Genomic DNA, 21,766 nt, shown 5'->3' with positions numbered 1-21,766 from the left:
CTTTATCCACCACGTGTTATTTTGGTCAAAATGTAGCAGCAGAATTCCTCATACACTTCGCATCTAGAATCGTACTGGCGTAATGCGATGATGAGAGCTGGTGGAATGTGATGGGATGCAACCGAATGCGAAACATTGTGTCGTGGAGCTTATCCTGAAACTGGCTACCCTTTAAGACGTAGCTGCACATAGTGCGATAACGTGTCCTACAGAGTCTGAAATTGTCCAGTGGTTCCAGGTGCTATGAACTGCAATGTCACACAGTTTCCAGGAGGGATATTTTACTGTAAAGGAGGATGATATCTATCTGAAGACCAGGAATCAAGTAAAAGCAAGTTATTTTGACCAGAAATTGGCAAAATCAGTGCTCATTTCATAGTTGTAATTCTCTTACTCCAATTTGCGACTCTCTCTTGCAGTGACTTGAATATTCGCTACTGCCTTTGCAAGATCTTGCGCACAACAAAGAATAGTAGTGCCAGAGCACCTCCTACATCTCGCGGCACAATAAATTACTTTCCAGCCAATTTACCATGCAGATTAACAATCGGCGTAATTGTATACGAACGCGTTAGGCACTGATGTTAGTTGATCGTGATAAGACTCTCTTGGTGCGTCCCCTTTTCTTATGCACTACACGGTTATGCTGTTGCGGAATTATTCGAAATCTGTACATACGTGTTTCTTTACTATGTTGTAGATCATCTTTAATGTGTGCAGTGATGTTTAGTACCCGCTCCTTGGACAACGATTGCCCTTTAGTATGTTCCACTAGAGACAGATTTTGTTACTTTCACTTGTTAAGCGCGTGCGATCATCATTGCATTCCTTGTGTACATTGACAGCATATTCGAGCGTATACGACACCACACATTCCACTGGCTCAGCTTTCGGAAACTCTAGTGTTTCACCTGCCACCTCCTTATCACTGCGGTTCCTGACGAAATACCAACTTCTGCAACTGTTGTAGATATAATGCAATGAGAAATTCCTTGGGTTCCTTTCCGACGGAACGACAACTTCGGCGACTGTTGTAGGTATAGTACAATGTTCACTTTGTTTATCGTTGCCTTTCCTCTACTTTGTACCAACACCACTAACACTGTAGCACTGCTGGGAGTTACTCGTCGACTAAGTAGCTCAACTACACTCCGTTGCCTCATTCTGCCCATTGGATACCTCCAGTCACGCCCCCTCTAGCCATTAGCTGCCAATAATGTGGCTGCATGGTAGACAATATGTGGGGCGTCACATCCCATAGACATCCTTGGTCATTTACGACCTTGCACTAAAGGGGTTCGTTATCAGTTTTGAATATATGACACGTTCCGATCTTTCTGGATCAGCTTCAGATCTATGTAGTTGCTATAGCTGGCATTGTGCAAGCTAAACAATAACATTTTTATGACTAACAATAGATTCTTTTCTCCAATGTTTTAGTATGCAGTAGCCCAAGCCACTATACCCCTTTATTTTAGTTTTACTCAAGTATTATTCTCTTTCAATTTTCCTGCCCCCATTAGCTCGCTGCATAGAAACACTAGAAGTCATCCGAGTTTCGGGAAAACAGAGCACAGTCTCTTCTTCACTTGGCCTGAATCGCCTTCGCGCGGAAAACTCACCTATTGACACCCAGCAGATGTGTGACCCTTCCACGTGGCTGAAGACGCATGGCAGTTTTATCCGAGTCAAAATGCTACTCGAGGCGTGGTGGAAGAACACGGAGTCGGCGCACTCAGCGCCTTCGTTGTTTCTGCGCAAGCCAGTGACATCCAGACTCTCAGACAGCAGTGTCATTATCGGTCATCGTCGGAAACTTCCGCCAGGCTCCCTCTTTCGCGCATAGAAGACATGTGAAAATCACTTGAATCTGCCCAGGACTTTTATTGTTCTACGGGGCGCCTGAGACCACTTGAGAACCATGCGCTTAGCATCTGTGTGTGTGTGTGTGTGTGTGTGTGTGTGTGTGTGTGTGTGTGTGTGTGTTTGTGTGTGTGTGTTATGTGTGTGTGCGTGACATTTGTGTGTGTGTGTGTGTGTGTGTGTGTGTGTTTGTGTGTGTGTGTGTGTGTGTGTGTATGTGTGTGTTTGTGACATTTCGTACACCTGCAAATATTCGTGCACAGTTAATGAGCTCCCAATAAGTCACTAATTCACGTGTCTGGATACATAGTTGCTGCAAGCGTGACTCATTCGACCATCATCTACAGCCCTGGCTGAAGCCTACCCACGGTACTTCTGACACGCCGGGTTGACCGCTGTTGTTTCTCAATGCCGACAGTTGTGACATAATACGTGAATTTTAATCCAGTTGCACTCAATTTCTTCCCAATTTTGACGCTTTACTCTCCTAGTCTCTGCCACGCAAGAAATGGCTACACTTCTCTCCTCAGTGCTAGGAAAACATGTATATGTCATCTTCACTCAGTTCACAGCCTGTATCAAAATCTGCTCTTTGGTTAACTCGGTAATTCGATTCCTATTTATTTCGAGTTGAATTCCTGAAATTTCGGCTTTATAGCGAAAAAACTGGCATCCTTTTGAAGTCATCTCCAATCACGAAAGGTTACAGAGTCCACGTTATTAGCATTCTTATTGCCGTGGCCGCCCACTTCATACATCGTAGCTCCTACTTGATAGGCATCCTACTTCACGTCCAACAAACACGGGATGCCTGCATCACAGGGCGGAAAATTAGCAGGAACATCTACGACTCTGTGTCGTCAACACAAATATTTACCGGCGGCCGAAAGACAACACAACACCATGGCCTCCACCAACGGCTGCCAGGGACCGCAACCCATTCGCGGAGCCTGCAGTACAGCTTCGCCAGAGGTCGCTGGTAGCCTAGTAATTACTTTTATACGCCAGGCACGTTATAGCAAATACTTCCGGCAGATATATCCGCCCAACGGGCCTTATGGGTTGGCGCACTGCCGGCAAAGGGCAGTTCGCCGCACCGCTTGGAAGTACATAGAGCTGCCACCCCGGCAGCCACGGCCACACGCCTCTTCTAGCTGGCCAATCTCTTTCACATGGACTTGCTTTGGTCGACGAACATCTTGACATTGTAGAATTGTTTATTGTAATCTCTCTCCGTGAAGAGTCGGGTCTTTCTATCATTATTTGTTATTTTATATTTGTGACGATTCGCAGTTGGGATCGAGTCTGTTGTTCTTCTGGAGATTGTCTGCGCTAGCGGAATAGAAATGTAGGAAACACAAGTCCAAAAACAATTTATTGGGCTCACGAAAACAAAACCATAAAATTATGAATTACAATTTATTGGACTTGTGTTTTCCACATTTCTATTCCGCTAGCGCAGACACTTCACTTATTGCATGGACTTTCGTCTCCCACAGTACACCATCTACACATCTGCTTCTGCTGTATTGCAATTAAAATTTTAATGTGACGTGCTACATAGATATTCATTGGCAGAATTCATTTATTTGCGTGAGATCTTTCAGTATCTAGTTTTACCTTTATCTGTAGGTATCAATTAGAAGAAATTTTAATACTTATTTATATGTAATTGTTATTTCAGTTTTTGTTTCGAATTCCTGTGACTGAACGTTTGCATGTAAATGGAGTGCACTTATAAACTATGTGTACGATATAAATGTCTATATGGAGCCAGTCTTGCAGTTTTTATAGGTTTTATAGGTCAATGAAGCAAATATATAATGAGGTGAAGATTTCCTGGGTAGCGCAATGATATTTGTGAGCCGACTGTAGTATTTGTACTGAATAAAAGAAGTACACGTACCAATAATATTTCTTCCTGGCTGCTTCCAAGTTGTCGAAGCTCTCATTGAAAATGTAAAGGCGCAATCCACGCATAGCATTTTTATAATGCCACTCGAAGTCAATGTCTGCGATGTCACAGGGAAAAAGCTTGCGGTCGGCTTCTCCCATACGGCCCCACATGAACACCAAGTTGTCGTCTTTGAAAGTCCACTCTTTAGTGGTAAATGTCTCCAGGGCTTGCATGGTTCCATGAATACGCGAGTACACGTTCCACAGTCTGCAACATACACGCGGTGTCAATGCTGCAAACAGATCATCCTTGTCATGATTAACAGTGAAGTTCATAGTTAAAAATAAAAATCTAATTACGGTAAACATCGTAACATTTTGATAAATTCTAAATACATCTGTGACTGCTGTGCTCCATAAATACAGGACGAAAGTAAATAAAACCAACAAACTGCAGGGAACAATTCCTGGCTGAAAATGGAAGAGAGAAGGTCCTATGAACATGTGTCCGGATATGCATTGCAGCACGGGAGATGGCGCTGACAAATGAAAGTTCCTCTGAATACATGCTGTATGTTCCTTGCATGCCGCGCGGGATTAGCCGAGCGGTGTTGGCTCTGCAGTTATGGACTTGGAGGATGGTTCAAATGGCTCTGAACACTATGAGACTTAACTTCTGAGGTCATCAGTCCCCTAGACTTAGAAGTACTTAAACCTAACTAACCTAAGAACATCACACACACCCATGCCCGAGGCAGGATTCGAACCTGCGACCGTAGCGGTCGCACGGCTCCAGACTGTAGCGCCTAGAACCGCTCGACCACTCCGGCTGACTGAGGCTGGTGTCTGCCGAGGTTCGAGTCATCTCCCAGGCATGGGTGTGTGTGTTTGTCTTTAGGATTATGTAGCTTAAGTAGTGTGTGATCTCGCGCACTCTCGTCCTACTAATCTGGTTGTCCTAGGCACGAATCCATAACTTAGCAGTTAAGGCCGATAAGATATGACACACATTTGAACATTTCTTTATCCTTGCGTGTTGCAGGCTGTGTGAATGACGCAGCGTACTGTAAACAGACGAATGGTTCCCTATTCTTCTTTTCGTACTGCCAAGCAGATGGTGACTGTCTAGAGGCAGCTCAAGTACACCAAAATAGGTACCCCCACAGACAGCAACCACGTCACGCAACATTTCCCTTAACCGAGCGCTCCTGACGTACATAGGCCTAAGTCACTGATATGACACCAGATTTTGTTTCAAATTTTTGTCTTTAACATTCATAGTGACCAACGAGCTCACGGCAACGACCTGTTGCTTCTGGTTGAATTTCTACACGAGCGACCAGTTCGCACATTTGTCTCATCTCATCCGCCAGCCCATTCTGCTGGCTAGTGAGACGTGTTCGCTCGTCTTCCTGTGTCGTTTCAGATACTGCCTGTCCCTGCTTTTTAAGAGCAGAAATGGCCTTTTTTGGCGCGATCATTCCGACCTTTGCCAGCGCTGCCTGATCTCGCGTACTCTCGTCCTACTAATCTGGTTGTTCCAGGCACGCGTCTGGAATCTACCGCTACTTCTTGCGTCTCATCTGACGTTTTCCTAATGTCTGCAACCTCTACTTTTACACCTTTAACTTTATCCCTGACCTAAGTTACGTTTTCGACAAGCTCATCCGCCTTCCTTCAAATTTTTTAATTTCTTCTTGTGTTGTTGCTCCTGAATTTCCATAATCTCGTTAATGAGGTACTCCTGTCTCTAATCTCATTTCTGCCGTCTTCTTTCTTCTCTTTTCTGTCGTCTCTTCTCTGCCTCTTGCATAAACTGAATGATCGTTTATAATTGTGCACTTCCAGTAATGTCCCCAGGACTAGACACTAGCGACTCCATTGCGTTGTGGTATATTGTCTGCGAAACCGCACCCTTACTTTCCCTGACTGTACCTCTTTCCGTATTTACAGAACCTACGTGACCTGCCACCTCAGCGTCATTTTCACTTGCATTTCATGAGTGAAATGAGCCCTCATAATCGGAATATTCTGCATTTGATGTTTGTGCCCTGTTTGCTGAGTGATTTAAATGAGCTTGTTCAGCAGTCCTATTTTGTTTTGCATCAGTGACTGACACTTGTTCCAATTTGGACAGCAATAGTGCGAGGCTTTTCTCACTACACACACAAGTTTAGTTTCTCGTAGGCATTCAAATCAATTGCTACTTCCGCAAGCTTCTGACTCACGCTCCGTAATTCTATTCGGACATTTTTCAAATAATGCTCACACTTCTGCCCAAGCCCATGAAACAAAACTTACTCTGAATTGTCGTACACATCCCCATAAGCAATTTCCTTGTCTGCTCTTTCTAGGAGAAACATTCTCCTAGCCTGCTTAACTGATTAATTAACTTCAGTAACCATAGTTGCTATAATGACATCATGATGTCTACTGCCCGTTTGCATACCGACATTGTCGACAATATTCAGCCGATTTCTACTTAAAAGATCTAAGATATTTCCAGTGATTGTGGACTACCGAACTAGCTCCTCAAGACAGTGTTCAGAAAGCATGGTTCAAAAGTACTTCGCATGACTGTCTGACTGTACCTCCTGAAATCAACCCATAGAAATCCCAGTCTACAGTCATGAGCCAAAATATTATGACCACCTGCTTAATAGCTTGTTTGTCCCTCTCAGGAACTAAATAAACCACTGATTCTGCGTCTCAGGGACCCGACAGTTGGTTGGTAGGTCTGTGAAGGTATGTGGCATTAGACGTCTACGCACAGGTCATGTACATCGTAAATAACGAGCCGCTGATTTCCGCACGCAGTGAGAAGAGATTATATCCCAAGACATTTTCGAAACAGTTTTTAGTTGTGTTACCAGAAAAATGGGATGCGTCACCAGCAGAATGGAAGGGAATGCTCTGCCTTGGGGAATAAGAGAGGAAGAATCTTGTTTGCGATACGATTAGCTTAATAAGAAGTTCATAGCAAATATTGGTCTAACGGTATACAACGTAACATAAAAAATAATAATCAAAATATCAACGGGTGTACTGCCGGTCTACAGAGTCCAACGGGCACAATATTTCGGCGATCACACATGTCGTCATCATCAGGTGAACTGACGGACTGAGCTCCTGTGAACGTGCCGGTACGGAGATCCGAATGCTATGGCTGCTCAGGGGGAACTGGATTCGGTTGCGGCGGCAGCAGATTTAAATACCCTCCACCCGCGGCGCGCTCCCTCCGCCGTCCGCGCCCCGCGCCACGGTAGCGCGGTGGAACAGATTGCGACGGCGCCTGAGACGACGTCGGTTTGATGGCTCTGTCCGCTGTAGTCGTCACACATATACGTTTGCTCAATTTACTCTTGATTAACCCAATCGCTGGTTCCCAAGCCTTGCTAAGATCATAGCCACAGTCACGGTTTATGAGGTCGTCAATGGCGCGAATTTCGATGGCCTGAGCGCTTGGGTTCACTGTCATCAATCGTTATCCTCACTCTCCCAACTTGTCCCTATCCGTTCTTCATCTGTTTCTGTAACTTGAAGACACCTTCGAGGACTTCACCTTGGTAGTGATAAGCGATGCAAACAGAATATACATAGTGGCTCCATTCTGAAAGTTAAACATTCTACAGTGTCGGACCAACAAACAAGTCTTTCGTTGGGAGAAATTCCTACGTCATCAGGGTGAATACGTTGAAAGAAATATGTAGATGTGAAGAATAAAGATACATAATGTTAATAGCAGTTTAAAAAAATATATTTTAGGGTTTCCACATAAAACATTAGGAGGCAATACTTTCAGCATGTACTCGTACAATCATATTTGTTGTTAACTGGAATATCAAATGCGATTATCGCTTCTCATTATGGCATGTTCCAGTGTTAGTTTGATTTCAGAACATTTCCACAACAGGTGTAACTGGTCATTGATATGTTGAGGCGGAGTTGACGCACCGCCTGGTCTCACGCCACACATTTGTCATTGGGGACAGATCTGTGGATCTTTTCGGCCAGAGAAGTACCTCAACACAGTACGCAGACTCGAGCCACGTGTATAAGAGCAGTGTGCTGTTGAAAAGTGGCACGAAAAAACTGCCGCACGACAGGTAAAACAAGAGTATTCAGGATAATCAAAATATCCACGGGTGTACTGCCGGTCTATAGTGTCCAACGGGCACAATATTTCGGCGATCAAACATGTCGCCATCATCAGGTGAACTGACGGACTGAGCTCCTGTGAACGTGCCGGCACGGAGATCCGTACGCTATGGCTGCTCAGGGGGAACTGGGTTCGGTCGCGACGGCGGCCGATTTAAATACCCTCCGCCCGCGGCGCGCTCCCTCCGCCGTCCGCGCCCCGCGCCACGGTAGCGCTGTGGAACAGATTGCGACGGCGTCTGAAATGAAGTCGGTGTGATGGCTCTGTCCGCCGTGGTCGTCACAACTATGCGTTTGCTCGATTTACTCTTGATTAACCCAATCGCTGGTTCCCAAGCCTTGCTAAGATTATAGCCACAGTCACGGTTTATGAGGTCGTCATTGGTGCGAATTTCGATAGCCTCTCTAACAACGCTGTCCCAGTATCTCGACTACTGTACCATAATCCTCGTGCGTTCATACTCCATAGCGTGATTTTCCGACAAACAATGTTCAGCGACCGCCGACTTGCTCGGATACATCAGTCGAGTGTGGCTCTGGTGTTCACGGCATCGATCCTTGACGTTACGCATCGTCTGACCAATCTACGACTTGCCACATTGACACGGAATCTGGTACACGCCGGCCTTCCTCAGACCGAGGTAATCTTTGGCGCTCCCCACCAGTGCACGAGTTCTTCAAAATGCGGGCGATTTTCCCCGATTTTCAGTGCCTACCTCATCCCTCGTGATTTCATCCATCTCCACAGGTTGTGCTGTAGTGGTTGGGCGGAGAGCACGTTGAATCTGCCACTCTGAGTACCCATTTTTTCGAAATACAGTTCTCAGATGTTCCAATTCCTGGGGTACACTCTGTGCGTCGGAGATAGTGCACGCCCTATGTACTAGAGTTTTAAGTACCCCATTTCTCTGTGAAGGGTGGTGGCACTGTCTGCGTACAAATACAGATCAGTGTGCGTTGCCTTCCGATACACCCCATGACCTAGGGTGCCGTCAGCCCTTCTCTTGACCAAGACGTCAAGGAAAGGGAATTTACCATCCGTGTCAGTCTCCATAGTGAATTTGATGTTGGGGTGTATGGAGTTTAGATGTGTAAGGAAGTCAAGGAGTTTATCCATACCATGTGGCCAGATGACAAACGTGTCGTCCACGTAGCGGAAAAAGCAAGTAGGTTTCCAGTCGGATAACGACAGGTCTTCCTCCTCGAAGTTCTACATGTTCAAATTCGCTACCAAGGTGACAGTGGGCTACCCATGACGACTCCCTCCGTTTGATCGTAGTATTCTCCATTAAAAAGAAAATACGTGGAGGTCAAGACATGGCTAAAAAGTTCAGTGATCTTCTCGTCAAACTTCTGACCAATCAATTCTAGTGACTCTCACAGGGGAACCCTCGTAAACAAGGAAACGACGTCAAAATTCACCATGATATCTGACTCATCCAACCTGAAACTATCAAGGCGTGTAACAAAATCCACGGATTTACGGATGTGATGAGGACATTTACCCACATAAGGACTTAACATTCCCGTCAGGTATTTGGCCAACAAATATGTAGGTGCCCTGATGTTGCTGACAATGTGGCGTAATGGTACACCCTCTTTGTGAACCTTCGGGAGCTCATATAGTCTAGGCGGTACCGGACATTGCGGTAACAATTTCTTAGCGTCACCCTCCAGTAAATCTGCGACACGATCGTCATCTGGGCACTTCCTTACACATCTAAATTCCATACACTCCAACATCAAATTCACTATGGAGACTGAAATGGATGGTAAATTAACTTTCCTTGACGTCTCGGTCAAGAGAAGGGCTGACGGCATGCTAGGTCATGGGGTGTACCGGAAGACAATGCACACTGATCTGTATTTGTACGCAGACAGTGCCACCACCCTTCACAGAGGAATGGGGTGCTTAAAACTCTATACATAGGGCGCGCAGTATCTCTGACGCAGATAGTCTACCCCAGGAATTGGAACATCTGAGAACTGTATTTCGAAAAAATGGGTACTCAGAGTGGCAGATTCAACGTGCTCTCCGCCCAACCACTACAGCACAACCTGTGGAGATGGATGAAATCATGAGGAAGAAGGTAGGCACTGCGTTTATTCCATAAACAGGCGCACTCTCGGGGAAAATCGCACGCGTTTTGAAGAAACACCGGGTTGTAACTGTGTTTTGTCCTCCGAATAAAACTGGTGCACTGGTGGGGAGCGCCAAAGATGACCTCGGTCTGAGGAAGGCCGGCGTGTACCAGATTCCGTGTCAATGTGGCAAGTCGTATATTGGTCAGACGATGCGTAACGTCAAGGATCGATACCGTCAACACGAGAGGCACACGCGATTGATGTATCCGAGTAAGTCGGCGGTCGCTGAACATTGTTTGTCGGAAAATCACGCTATGGAGTATGAATGCACGAGGATTCTGGTACAGACGTCGTGATACTGGGACAGCGTTGTTAGAGGGGCCATCGAAATTCGCACCATTGACGACCTCACAAACCGTGACTGTGGCTATAATCTTAGCAAGGTTTGGGAACCAGATATTGGGTTAATCAAGAGTAAATCGAGCAAACGTATAGTTGTGACGACTACGGCGGACAGAGTCATCACACCGACGTCATCTCAGACGCCGTCGCAATATGTTCCACCTCGTGCTCGTGACTGTGGCTCGGGGCGCGGACGACGGAGGGGTGCGCCGCGGGCGGAGTGTATTTAAATCCGCCGCCGCCGCGACCGAATCCAGTTCCCCCTGAGCCGCCATAGCATACGGATCTCCGTACCGGCACGTTCACAGGAGCTCAGTCCGTCAGTTCACCTGATGATGACGACAAGTATGATCGCCGAAATATTGTGCCCGTTGGACACTATAGACCGGCAGTACACCCGTGGATATTTTGATTATCAAATATACCGAGAAAAACTCAAGAATCACATAAAAAATAATATTTTTGGTAGCGAAAAATTTTTTGAGAAGTGTGTATGACAGTTACGAAGATAACTTCCGAAGTTTCAGTGAAAAGAATTTATATCTAGATTACACACTCAGTGAAGGAACTGCGTACGGGGAAAATTAACAGGGAATTTATAAAAAGAAAACTGAACATATTTTACAAGCTTTAGCCCAGTTATATGCTTCGTCGGAAGAAGAGACAAGTAATAACAGTTCGGAAGTATGAACTGGCCGTCAAGAGAAAGTAGAAACTGGTGGACTCATAATGGAGACCGTATGGGACAAGAGAGAACTAGAGGCACAGTAACTGATTTGATAAGTGTGGAAGAGGAGGTTGGAATCAGGATGATACGAACAGTAACAGACGATGTACAGAAACTAATGAGAGAAACAATGGTAACAGGGTATAGAGAGGTCAGGAAAGAGATGGGAACGAAAGGGAAAACTAGAAAGGTGTTTTAATGGAGTATGAACACGAACTCACATGAAGGATGGACCAGTGGCAATGACACGGCTGATAAAAGGAGATTCTGGGTATGATAGGGAAATTCTGTTTGAGGGAGAAGAAGTTACAAGTGAAGACGAATATCCACCTATGATAGATGTTGAAGTTAATGATATTAAGACAGTTCTGGTTATCGATACAGATAATGATTTGTGTGCTGTAGCAGAGGGACTTGAAGAACAAATGGTACATAAAGAAGAGGCGCTAACACTACCGTTGCAAAGTGTTAATGTTGTCGGTGCAGTAGGTAGCAAGAGTCAAATGATGATGAATGAAGTATTCTTGGACGTAAGTAGCTGTAATGGATTTACGAAAGGTAGTATGACCCTGACGGGAACCAGTACACAAAGCAAAATTAAATTTCTTATTCTGTTAGTCCTAAGGAGAATGCACAGAATCAGTATCATTTGAATATATTGCGCAAGTGTTTTCAACAGGAGTGTGATAAAGAGGTAAGTATTTTACAAAGCAGAAAGACTCATAATCAAAATCCAGCCACAGCTCTGGGGCGATACGCATCTACAGAGCGGCAGGTTGTCATTTTTTCTGTCTTTTCCTCGTAGTACCGTGGTTTTTTTTTCTGTGTAAGAGATTCAATCTCGCGTTTTTTAAGGGCGAATTCTCAAAGTCTTTAACGCAAGAGTTGCTCGTTGGACAGCTAGCTATATGGCCTGGTGACACATCAAGAAGGTAGCACGTTGCTTATCTGGGATTCTTTTATAGTTTACTTCTTCAGTTACTCTTACTAGTATGATTAAGATGTATGCATGCACGGTTGCCGACGGACGGGGAGCTGGCCACAGTTCGCCAGCAACTGAATGCGCTTTTGGCTGCGGTCAGTCACCTTGAGGCTGCTGCCTCAGGGTGTAACAGTGAGGAGATTTCGGCCTGTCACATGGAACATCTCGGATGTTGCTTGTTTGCCCATAGGCTCTGCTTCCGAGGCACCCCCTAGTGTAACCGACGCAGCATGATGAGATAACGCGTTCACGTCGCTCGAGGTAGGACCAATGTGGAAACCTGCCACCTAGCCTGAGAGTGGACAGGTGGCCGCTCCTTCAGCAGGATGCGAGCACCCACTTGGAGGGAGGGGTCTGCTAGTTATCGGGAGCTCCAACATTTTTTTTTTATTATTTTTTTTTTTGTCTTCAGTCTACTGACTGGTTTGATGCGGCCCGCCACGAATTCCTTTCCTGTGCTAACCTCTTCATCTCACAGTAGCACTTGCAACCTACATCCTCAATTATTTGCTTGACGTATTCCAATCTCTGTCTTCCTCTACAGTTTTTGCCCTCTACAGCTCCCTCTAGTACCATGGAAGTCATTCCCTCATATCTTAGCAGATGTCCTATCATCCTGTCCCTTCTCCTTATCAGTGTTTTCCACATATTCCTTTCCTCTCCGATTCTGCGTAGAACCTCCTCATTCCTTACCTTATCAGTCCACCTAATTTTCAACATTCGTTTATAGCACCACGTCTCAAATGCTTCTATTCTCTTCTGTTCCGGTTTTCCTACTGTCATGTTTCACTACCATACAATGCTGTATTCCAGACATACATCCTCAAAAATTTCTTCCTCAAATTAAGGCCGGTATTTGATTTTAGTACACTTCTCTTGGCCAAAAATGTCTTTTTTGCCATAGCGAGTCTGCTTTTGATGTCCTCCTTGCTCCGTCCGTCATTGGTTATTTTACTGCGTAGGTAGCAGAATTCCTTAACTTCATTGACTTCGTGACCATCAATCCTGATGTTAAGTTCCTCGCTGTTCTCATTTCTACTATTTCTCATTACCTTCGTGTTTCTCCGATTTACTCTCAAACCATACTGTGTACTCGTTAGACTGTTCATTCCGTTCAGCGGATCATTTAATTCTTCTTCACTTTCACTCAGGATAGCAATGTCATCAGCGAATCGTATCATTGATATCCTTTCACCTTGTATTTTAATTCCACTCCTGAACCTTTCTTTTATTTCCATCATTGCTTACTCGATGTACAGATTGAAAGGTAGGGGCGAAAGGCTATTGCCTTGTCTTACACCCTTCTTAATACGAGCACTTCGTTCTTGATCGTCCACTCTTATTATTCCTTGGTTGTTGTACATATTGTATATGACTCGTCTCTCCCTATAGCGTACCCCTACTTTTTTCAGAATCTCGAACAGCTTGCACCATTTTATATTGTCGAACGCTTTTTCCATTTTCTTTTCCATTCTTCTATATATTATTCTTGTAAGCAGCTTCGACGCATGAGCTGTTAAGCTGATTGTGCGACAATTCTCGCACTTGTCAGCTCTTGTCATCTTCGGAATTGTGTGGATGATGCTTTTCCGAAAGTCAGATGGTATGTCGCCAGACTCATATATTCTACACACCAACGTGAATAGTCGTTTTGTTGCCACTTCCCCTAATGATTTTAGAAATTCTGATGGAATGTTATCTATCCCTTCTGCCTTATTTGACCGTAAGTCCTCCAAAGCTCTTTTAAATTCCGATTCTAATACTGGATCCCTTATCTCTTCTAAATCGAATTCTGTTTCTTCTTCTATCACATCAGACAAATCTTCACCCTCGTAGAGGCTATCAATGTATTCTTTCCACCTATGTGCTCTCTCCTCTGCATTTAACAGTGGAATTCCCGTTGCATTCTTAATGTTACCACCGTTGCTTTTAATGTCACCAAAGTTTGTTTTTTTGACTTTCCTGTATGCTGAGTCTGTCCTTCCGACAATCATATCTTTCTCGATGTCTTCACATTTTTCCTGCAGCCATTTCGTCTTAGCTTCCCAGCACTTCCTATTTATTTCATTCCTCAGCGACTTGTATTTCTGTACTTCTGATTTTCCCGGAATATGTTTGTACTTCCTCTTTTCATCAATCAACTGAAGTATTTCTTCTGTTACCCACGGTTTCTTCGCAGCTACCTTCTTTGTACCTATGTTTTCCTTCCCAACTTCTGTGATGGCCCTTTTTAGAGATGTCCATTCCTCTTCAACTGTGCTGCCTACTGCGCTATTCCTTATTGCTGTATCTATAGCGTTAGAGAACTTCAAACGTATCTCGGCATTCCTTAGAACTTCCGTATCCCACTTCTTAGCGTATTGATTCTTCCTGACTAATGTCGAACTTCAGCCTACTCTTCATCACTACTATATTGTGATCTGAGTCTATATCTGCTCCTGGGTACGCCTTACAATCCAGTATCTGATTTCGGAATCTCTGTCTGACCATGATGTAATCTAATTGAAATCTTCCCGTATTTCCCGGCCTTTTCCAAGTATACCTCCTCCTCTTGTGATTCTTTAACAGGGTATTCGCTATTGCTAGCTGAAACTTGTTACAGAACTCAATTAGTCTTTCTCCTCTTTCATTCCTTGTCTCAAGCCCATATTCTCCTGTAACCTTTTCTTCTACTCCTTCCCCTACAACTGCATTCCAGTCGCCCATGACTATTAGATTTTCGTCCCCCTTTACATACTGCATTACCCTTTCAATATCCTCATACACTTTCTCTATCTGTTCCAACATTAGGCACCTTATAGAGCCCCTTAGGGATGAGGCCTTCAAGTCTGGGAAGAAAGCCAATGTGCACGCGCTATATCTGGCCAGGGGCTTCATCCGAGGTATAGAGGTGGCTATCGAGTGTGTAGGGTGCAGTCGTCGGCAAGTTGTGGCTCACATCGGCACCAACGACGCCTGTCGCATGGATTCTGACACCATCCTCAGTTCACACAGGCGGCAGGCAGAGGGCTGCTGACCTCACGTGAGGGATGCAAGCACAGCTCGCAATTTGCTTTGGAGACGATTGGAGGGTTGCAACCAAACGCTTTGTCGACTCTGTCTGCACATTTCTATACCCGCGTTATAGTATGAGTGTTTGTTGGACTCTCCTTAGTAGGTTACAGGTCCGCTAGACAAAGGTAGCAGCTACGAAGGTAGCTTGTGGAGACCATCATTGTGGAGACATCTTGAATGACGTCATTGCCTCCATCTTGGATGACGTCATCGCCACCACCTTAGATGACGTCATCGCCGCCATCTTGGATAACGCTACTTTGTCCCTTTACATTCGTTGTCCCAATTCTATAATCACCTAAAACAGGTAGGAAGATATCCTATGCGACGACTCAGTAATTCAATAACGTGTTTCTTAATGTCAGAAAATCTCAGGTAAATAATCACCCAGCGCTACTGTACGCCTCTTATACCACCTTCTACGGACTCGGTAGCTAGACTGAAGCACTTCAGGATACCGAACAAAGTGAAACGACCTTGCAAGCTGCAATACGAGTAATGGTTAGACTGTATCTGCAATGAAATTTATTAGCAGTCCGGTGAAACTCTTCAAATGAACTAATGCATGGAAAAATTCTGAGAATAATGTTTAACGACACAAAGTGTTGCTGTTCGCATAAGTGATTCGTTTTGAGATTGTATACCACATGCGGATTAGATTTGTTTTGTTCTAACGTTTTCTGTAGAACAGATAAGCATAATATTTAGTATTTGTTTTGTGGCTGCGGGGCTAATATTGTGCTCCATTAGTGCCCAGTGAATTCAAACTAAAAATGAAGCAAAATAAATTATAATATTTCTGTTGTATAATAAAGTTACCAATAGTGTTCTCAAATACTTTTGGTACATCGTTGCTGTTAAGCATACAGAATTAAGGTAAGAGAAGTTACCAAGCTCTAAGAAGACACATTTACGGCACTGTTTTACCAGAAACATTTATCATTTAAACTGGATACTTTTATTAGTCACATATGTCTTCAGAAAATTTAAGCAGTAAATTCAGCAATGTAGCTATGAAACGTCTCTGTGAAGTCGTTTCATAAGACGCTTGTCGAATTCGTTACAACTTATTCGCTATAATACCTGATTTTAGCTCAATTCATAAACACTTCCAGAAAGACTGAGCACTCAAATAAGGCCAATTGAACATTATATGTGTGTTTTAATGTGGGTCTCGGTTTTGTTTTGTGGGGAACTCTGAGTTGGCCATCGTCTGTTGGGAGCAGACAATATTGCTTCTCGTTGGAAGGAGAGCACAGGATGACCAACTTAGGTTTCCAATACCCGAAGAGAGAGGTTTACCTATCTTAGTCTAAGGCTGTTTTTTGTGTGGGGCAGGTAACGTAAGGTAAATTCCGCTGCACGGGGAGCGAGGTAATCTCGAAAGAGAAAGGGGCGACTCTTCGGTGAACGCTTGGTGAGTACGGATCGTAGCTCTTAAAGGGGGTTTCAAGTGATGGGAAGCAGGTTGAGTTAGGACTTCGTTATGTTTAAGTGTTGAAATACTTCAGATCTTCAGCTTAAATGAAGCGTTTGATGCGAGTATGATTTTTAATCTTTCATTAGTGTAAGTTGCTTTTGTCTTTGTGTGTCGATTTTGTGCCACGTGTTTGGTAATAAATGACCCTTCTGGTCTACCACGCACCACAGGAGGCCTTATTTTAACAGTTTGCTTGTTTAATGAGCCATTATTTCTACAAGAATACCTGTTCTTTCGCGCGCTTTCTATAAAGCAGCACAACAGTTTGAGTCAGAATGCACCACGTGCTGTAGTTCGGCCGTTTGCAGGCAGCAGGAGCAGTTAGTATGTTGAATAATTATCGCACAACCTCGTGCAGTGGTTAAACCTCTGTCCAGAAAATGCGTAGAATCGTAATGCGAGTCTCACTGAGATATTTTTATGGTATGAATGCAAAGGAGACGATAGTATCATTGTCTCCCATCCCCGTTTTCTGTGTTTCTTTTTGCTGTAGCTAAATTGTGCTCTGTTTCATTCCCACGTAATTCTTACTTAAATATTTCTAGTCAGGCACCAGTTATGTGTAGTTAGGATGTGCCACCAAATACTTAGTTACAATAAACAATCTGCATGAAAGATAAGTTCTGTGTGCTGATCTTACCCACTTACTTCGATTTCCAAACCTGAATTAAACAAGTTACTTCATGCACGACATGAGAGTGCTACTTATCTGGCTACTTAAAGAAATTTGAACACTGGTAATTAAAGTATTAAAGTAATTAAACTAATAATTTTCCAGCTCCGTTTTTTCTAAATGGTTAGGAAGGGCTTGGGCTGGTGGCGACCCTGAATTTCGGAAATTTTATCATTATTTGCGTGAGAGACGCAGCGAGAAATGCGAGATAAGTCGTAAAGATAGTAATACGACACAGCCAAGTGTCATGAGGAATAAAAAGTGTGAGTACATAACGGGATGAGGTACTTACATTGGTTTCGTCCCCTTGAGACACAGAAAACTGTCTGCAATAATGGCTGGAATTAAGTGGAAGAGCACGGCTGCGATATGGTACAGCGACTTCTGTTTGATCATAAAGGCGTAGGTGTACCAGATGCTTTTTATGCTGGGAAAATGTTTGGCGTAAAGTAAGTAGCCGCGTATGGTACCCCAGGACAGTGGATGGCGAGCAGTTGATACACAATTGTAGACGAGCGGCTGAGCTGCTGGCAGTTGTGTAAGATTTTGCATTTTGTGTCTGCACCTGCAATAAATGAGACAACATCAAGAAAAAGAGAAAGTGGACCGTTCGCTATTTTTAATTACTACTAATGTGTGCGTAACATTTTACACAGATTTGCCACATTTATTCTCTTCATCTAACGAATGTGCCACTGATGGTGCACACGGTTATGAACTCAGTGACTATAAAAATCTATGTACATGGGTACATTAAAGATAAATTACAATAAAATGCAACTGTTAAAAGATTTACACAAAAACAATTCGTAATGTTCGGGAAGCAAATCACCAACAAGAAAAGATAACGTCTTATGCGAAGAAATTTTCTAATGGGTGAATAAGTATGTAGGAAAGTCGGCAAATATGCTCGGAAGAGAATATAGAATGCGGCCGGAAAAATATGGCTTACTAAGATTGTTTTTGCTTCTCACTTACTCTGAAAGGAAGCTACGGTCGGAATCCAGAACGGATTTATTTAATACGATCGTGGAGAGTTCTCACCAAAAACAGCGAACTGCTACGCCACGGACATCGTAACGGGAGTGCTCCAGGGCGCCACACCGCTTATTGTGGAAGAACCATGAGGCTGGGGGAATAGCAAAGATGGTACTACCCCGCCAAGGCTGAACTGTCACATGCCTAAGGTATCCGTACCATAGCCAGCAAGCAACTGACTCTTGCATTTATCCATGGAAATATGAAATGAAACATGGTGAAAGAGGTGAAACGTTTCTCTCTTAATGATGCAAAAATGGCTCTGAGCACTATGCGACTTAACTTCTGAGGTCATCAGTCGCCTAGAACTTAGAACTAATTAAACCTAACTAACCTAAGGACATCACACACATCCATGCCCGAGGCAGGATTCGAACCTGCGACCGGAGCGGTCGCTCGGCTCCAGACTGTAGCGCCCAGAACCGCACGGCCACTCTGGCCGGCCTTAATGATGCAAGTTGGATCCAGAGGGTCCAGGTAACTTGCGATGGCAGAGGTATTTATTGTATCCTCTGACGAAGCGTGATGAAACACACTTTTACAACACAACTGTTACATTAACTAAATAAATTATGCTTCTAACAAGGAACCCCTTGAGTACGAGGTCGCAAGTTCAATATTTAGTAAGGCTAATTTGAAATTTTTGTGTTAACAATTGTAACAGGAATGATATTAGCTGCTAATAACTCACCACGTGCATCAGGAGGGCGACGAGAAATGAGTGTCCGGGATGCTATGGGATGTTTGTATAATACTTCACAAAATGGAGGTCGTCGACATTCAATAAATGTTCAAAAGAAACCAGTAACTTGCGCCATGAACAGCTAACGAAAAATGGCGCGCTACGATGATCAGAAACATTAGCACCATCATGACAGAAGGCGAACTCCTTGGGAGCCGCAAACATTCAACTACGTATCCACCCTCAAAGAATGCACACAGAATGATACCTGTGTAACAGATGATGAGAACTGATGGAATGTGATGGCATGCAACCGAACGTGAAACAGTCTGGCGTAGAACGTACCGTGGAAGTGACTATCCTTTAAGGCGTAGCTGCAGAAGGTGTGATAATATGTTTTATAGGTACGAAAAACACAAAGTTTCGCAGGTTAAATTTGTCCAGTGGTTCCAGGTGTTATGCACAGCACTGTTACACACCGTTCAGTAGGTATAGTTTCTTCTAAAGGAGTATGCAGACTAGGAATCAAGCACAAGCAAGTTTCTTTGACAAGCTATTGCGAAAAATCTGTGCTCATACTCTTACTGTTGTTCCTCTACGCCCACTTTCCAACTCTTGCTTGCTGTGATTTAAATATTTCCAACTCCCCTTGCAAGATAACGCACACGAGAAACAATCATCGGGGAGAGACTCTCTAACTACTCGCAGAACTATAAACGACTTTCAAGACAATTTACCATCTAGATTAAAAGCGGCATAATTGTATGTGAATGCGTTGAGGCATTGACGTTAGTAGATATTGGAACCTCTAATTTCCAGGGTATCGCTCCAAATCTCCAGTGGTCGGAGTTGAAAGCAAATTCCTTAATGAACGGTCGGACACTGTTGTTTATCTCAACTTTTCTGGCCGATTTCGCAGTTTGCTATGCATCTTCAAGGTGACGCTTGGTTTGAAATTTAGTTCTCTTAAGTCATCCCATTCTTTAGACTTTGTGAAGTTAAGCAACCGTCCATTGCTTCACTTGAAATCTCTGTAATCTATGACGTGCGTAACGTAGTGGCTTGCTACCACGCACATCCTGTAAATTGTATCGTGCGGCCTTGAAAGACGTCAACACAGTTTTTGTAACAAGTACGCCGTGTCCTCCCTTGAATACTCGTAGTTTCTCTTATGCACTACAGTACAGAGTCATACAGCTGCGGACGTATTCGAAATCTGTTCATGACTAGTTGTTTTTTTTCTGTGTTGCGGATGATCTCCCATATATGTAATTATGTTTAGTACTTCTTGAACTACTTGTAATTGGAAACGCCTTTTGCGGCGCCCTGCAAGGAGAAGAATTATGAACGTAATGGTTCGATTCTTATTTCAGTATCACTTTCACTTATTAAGCACGTATCGTCATTATTTTACTCCTCATCTACATTTCCCCCACAGTCGAGCGTATACGGCACCACACGTTAATACACTACTGGCCATTAAAATTGCTACGCCAAGAAGAAATGCAGATGATAAACGGGTATTCATTGGACAAATATATTATACTGGAACTGTCATTTGATTACATTTTCACGCAATCTGGGTGCGTCGAACCTGAGAAATCAGTATCCAGAACAACCACCTCTGGTCGTAATAACGGCCTTGATATGCCTGGGCATTGAGTCAGACAGAGCTTGGATGGCGTGTACAGCTGCCCATGCAGCTTCAACACGATGTCACAGTTTATCAAGAGTAGTGACTGGCGTATTGTGACGAGCCAGTTGCTCGGCAACCATTGACCAGACGTTTGCAATTCGTGAGGGATCTGGAGAATGTGCTGGCCGGGACAGCAGTCGAACATTTTCTGTAACCAGAAAGGCCCCTACAGGACCTGCAACATGCGGTCGTCTATTATCCTGCTGAAATGTAGGAAGAGCGACGGGTCGTAACACATCTGAAATTTAACGTCCACTGTTCAAAGTGCCACAGTGCGAACAAGAGGTGACCGAGACATGTAACCAATGGCACCGCATACCATCACGCCGGGTGATACGATAGTATGGCGATGACGATTACACGCTTCCAATGTGCATTCACCGCGATGTCGCCAAACGTGGATGTGACTATCATGATGCTGTAAACAGAACCTGGATTCATTCGAAAAAAGTTTTGCCATTCGTGCACTCAGGTTCGTCGTTGAGTAGACCATGGTAGGCGCTCCTGCCTGTGTTGCAGCGTAAAGGGTAACCGCAGCCACGGTCTCCGAGCTGATAGTCCATGCTGCTACAAACGTCGTGTAACTGTTCGTGCAGATGGTTGTTGTCTTGAAAACGTCCCGATCTGTTGACTCAGGGATCGAGACGAGGCTCCATCAATGGTGAGTGAGTGTTCTTTATCCTGTGTTTCCCTACAAACGAAACTGTGTGCGTCTGTTTTTTCCCCACTTGTACGGTAGGTGTCGCTGAACTGCTGCGAGGGACAAGGATATGAGTATCCCCTGGTTTACTAGGATAGTGAGTTGCTCCTCTGTAGTATGTTAATGGATAATGAAACACAGAATTGCAGTGGATGCATGAATAGCATCTCGAGGTGCATGGTTTCTTTGTTGGCCAGAATAACTAATATTCCATACGTATCATAGAAAATAACGTACCCAATCTTAATGACTAACTCACTGGTGAACATACACCGTGGTGACAAAAGTAATCGGATAGTAATGTGCACGTATATAGACAGCGGTAATGTA

At 44.1% G+C, this 21,766-nt stretch overlaps 1 protein-coding gene across 2 annotated transcripts in view; it reads right to left on the bottom strand.

Moving 5' to 3' along the window:
- Nucleotides 1-21,766, bottom strand: part of LOC126336286 (fatty acyl-CoA reductase wat-like) — a 121,278-nt gene that overhangs the window by 10,086 nt on the left and 89,426 nt on the right. For both annotated transcript variants that reach the window (XM_049999820.1, XM_049999819.1), the window contains exons 7-8: nucleotides 17,613-17,885; nucleotides 3,770-4,027 (exon numbers count right to left, since the gene is read on the bottom strand). In XM_049999820.1, coding sequence (XP_049855777.1) covers nucleotides 3,770-4,027; nucleotides 17,613-17,885 — 531 coding nt within the window. The remainder of the gene's footprint in view (nucleotides 1-3,769; nucleotides 4,028-17,612; nucleotides 17,886-21,766) is intronic.

The sequence above is a fragment of the Schistocerca gregaria genome, chromosome 2 (assembly GCF_023897955.1).
Source record: "Schistocerca gregaria isolate iqSchGreg1 chromosome 2, iqSchGreg1.2, whole genome shotgun sequence".
NCBI lineage: Eukaryota > Metazoa > Arthropoda > Insecta > Orthoptera > Acrididae > Schistocerca > Schistocerca gregaria.
This window is presented reverse-complemented; position numbering and strand designations above follow the sequence as displayed.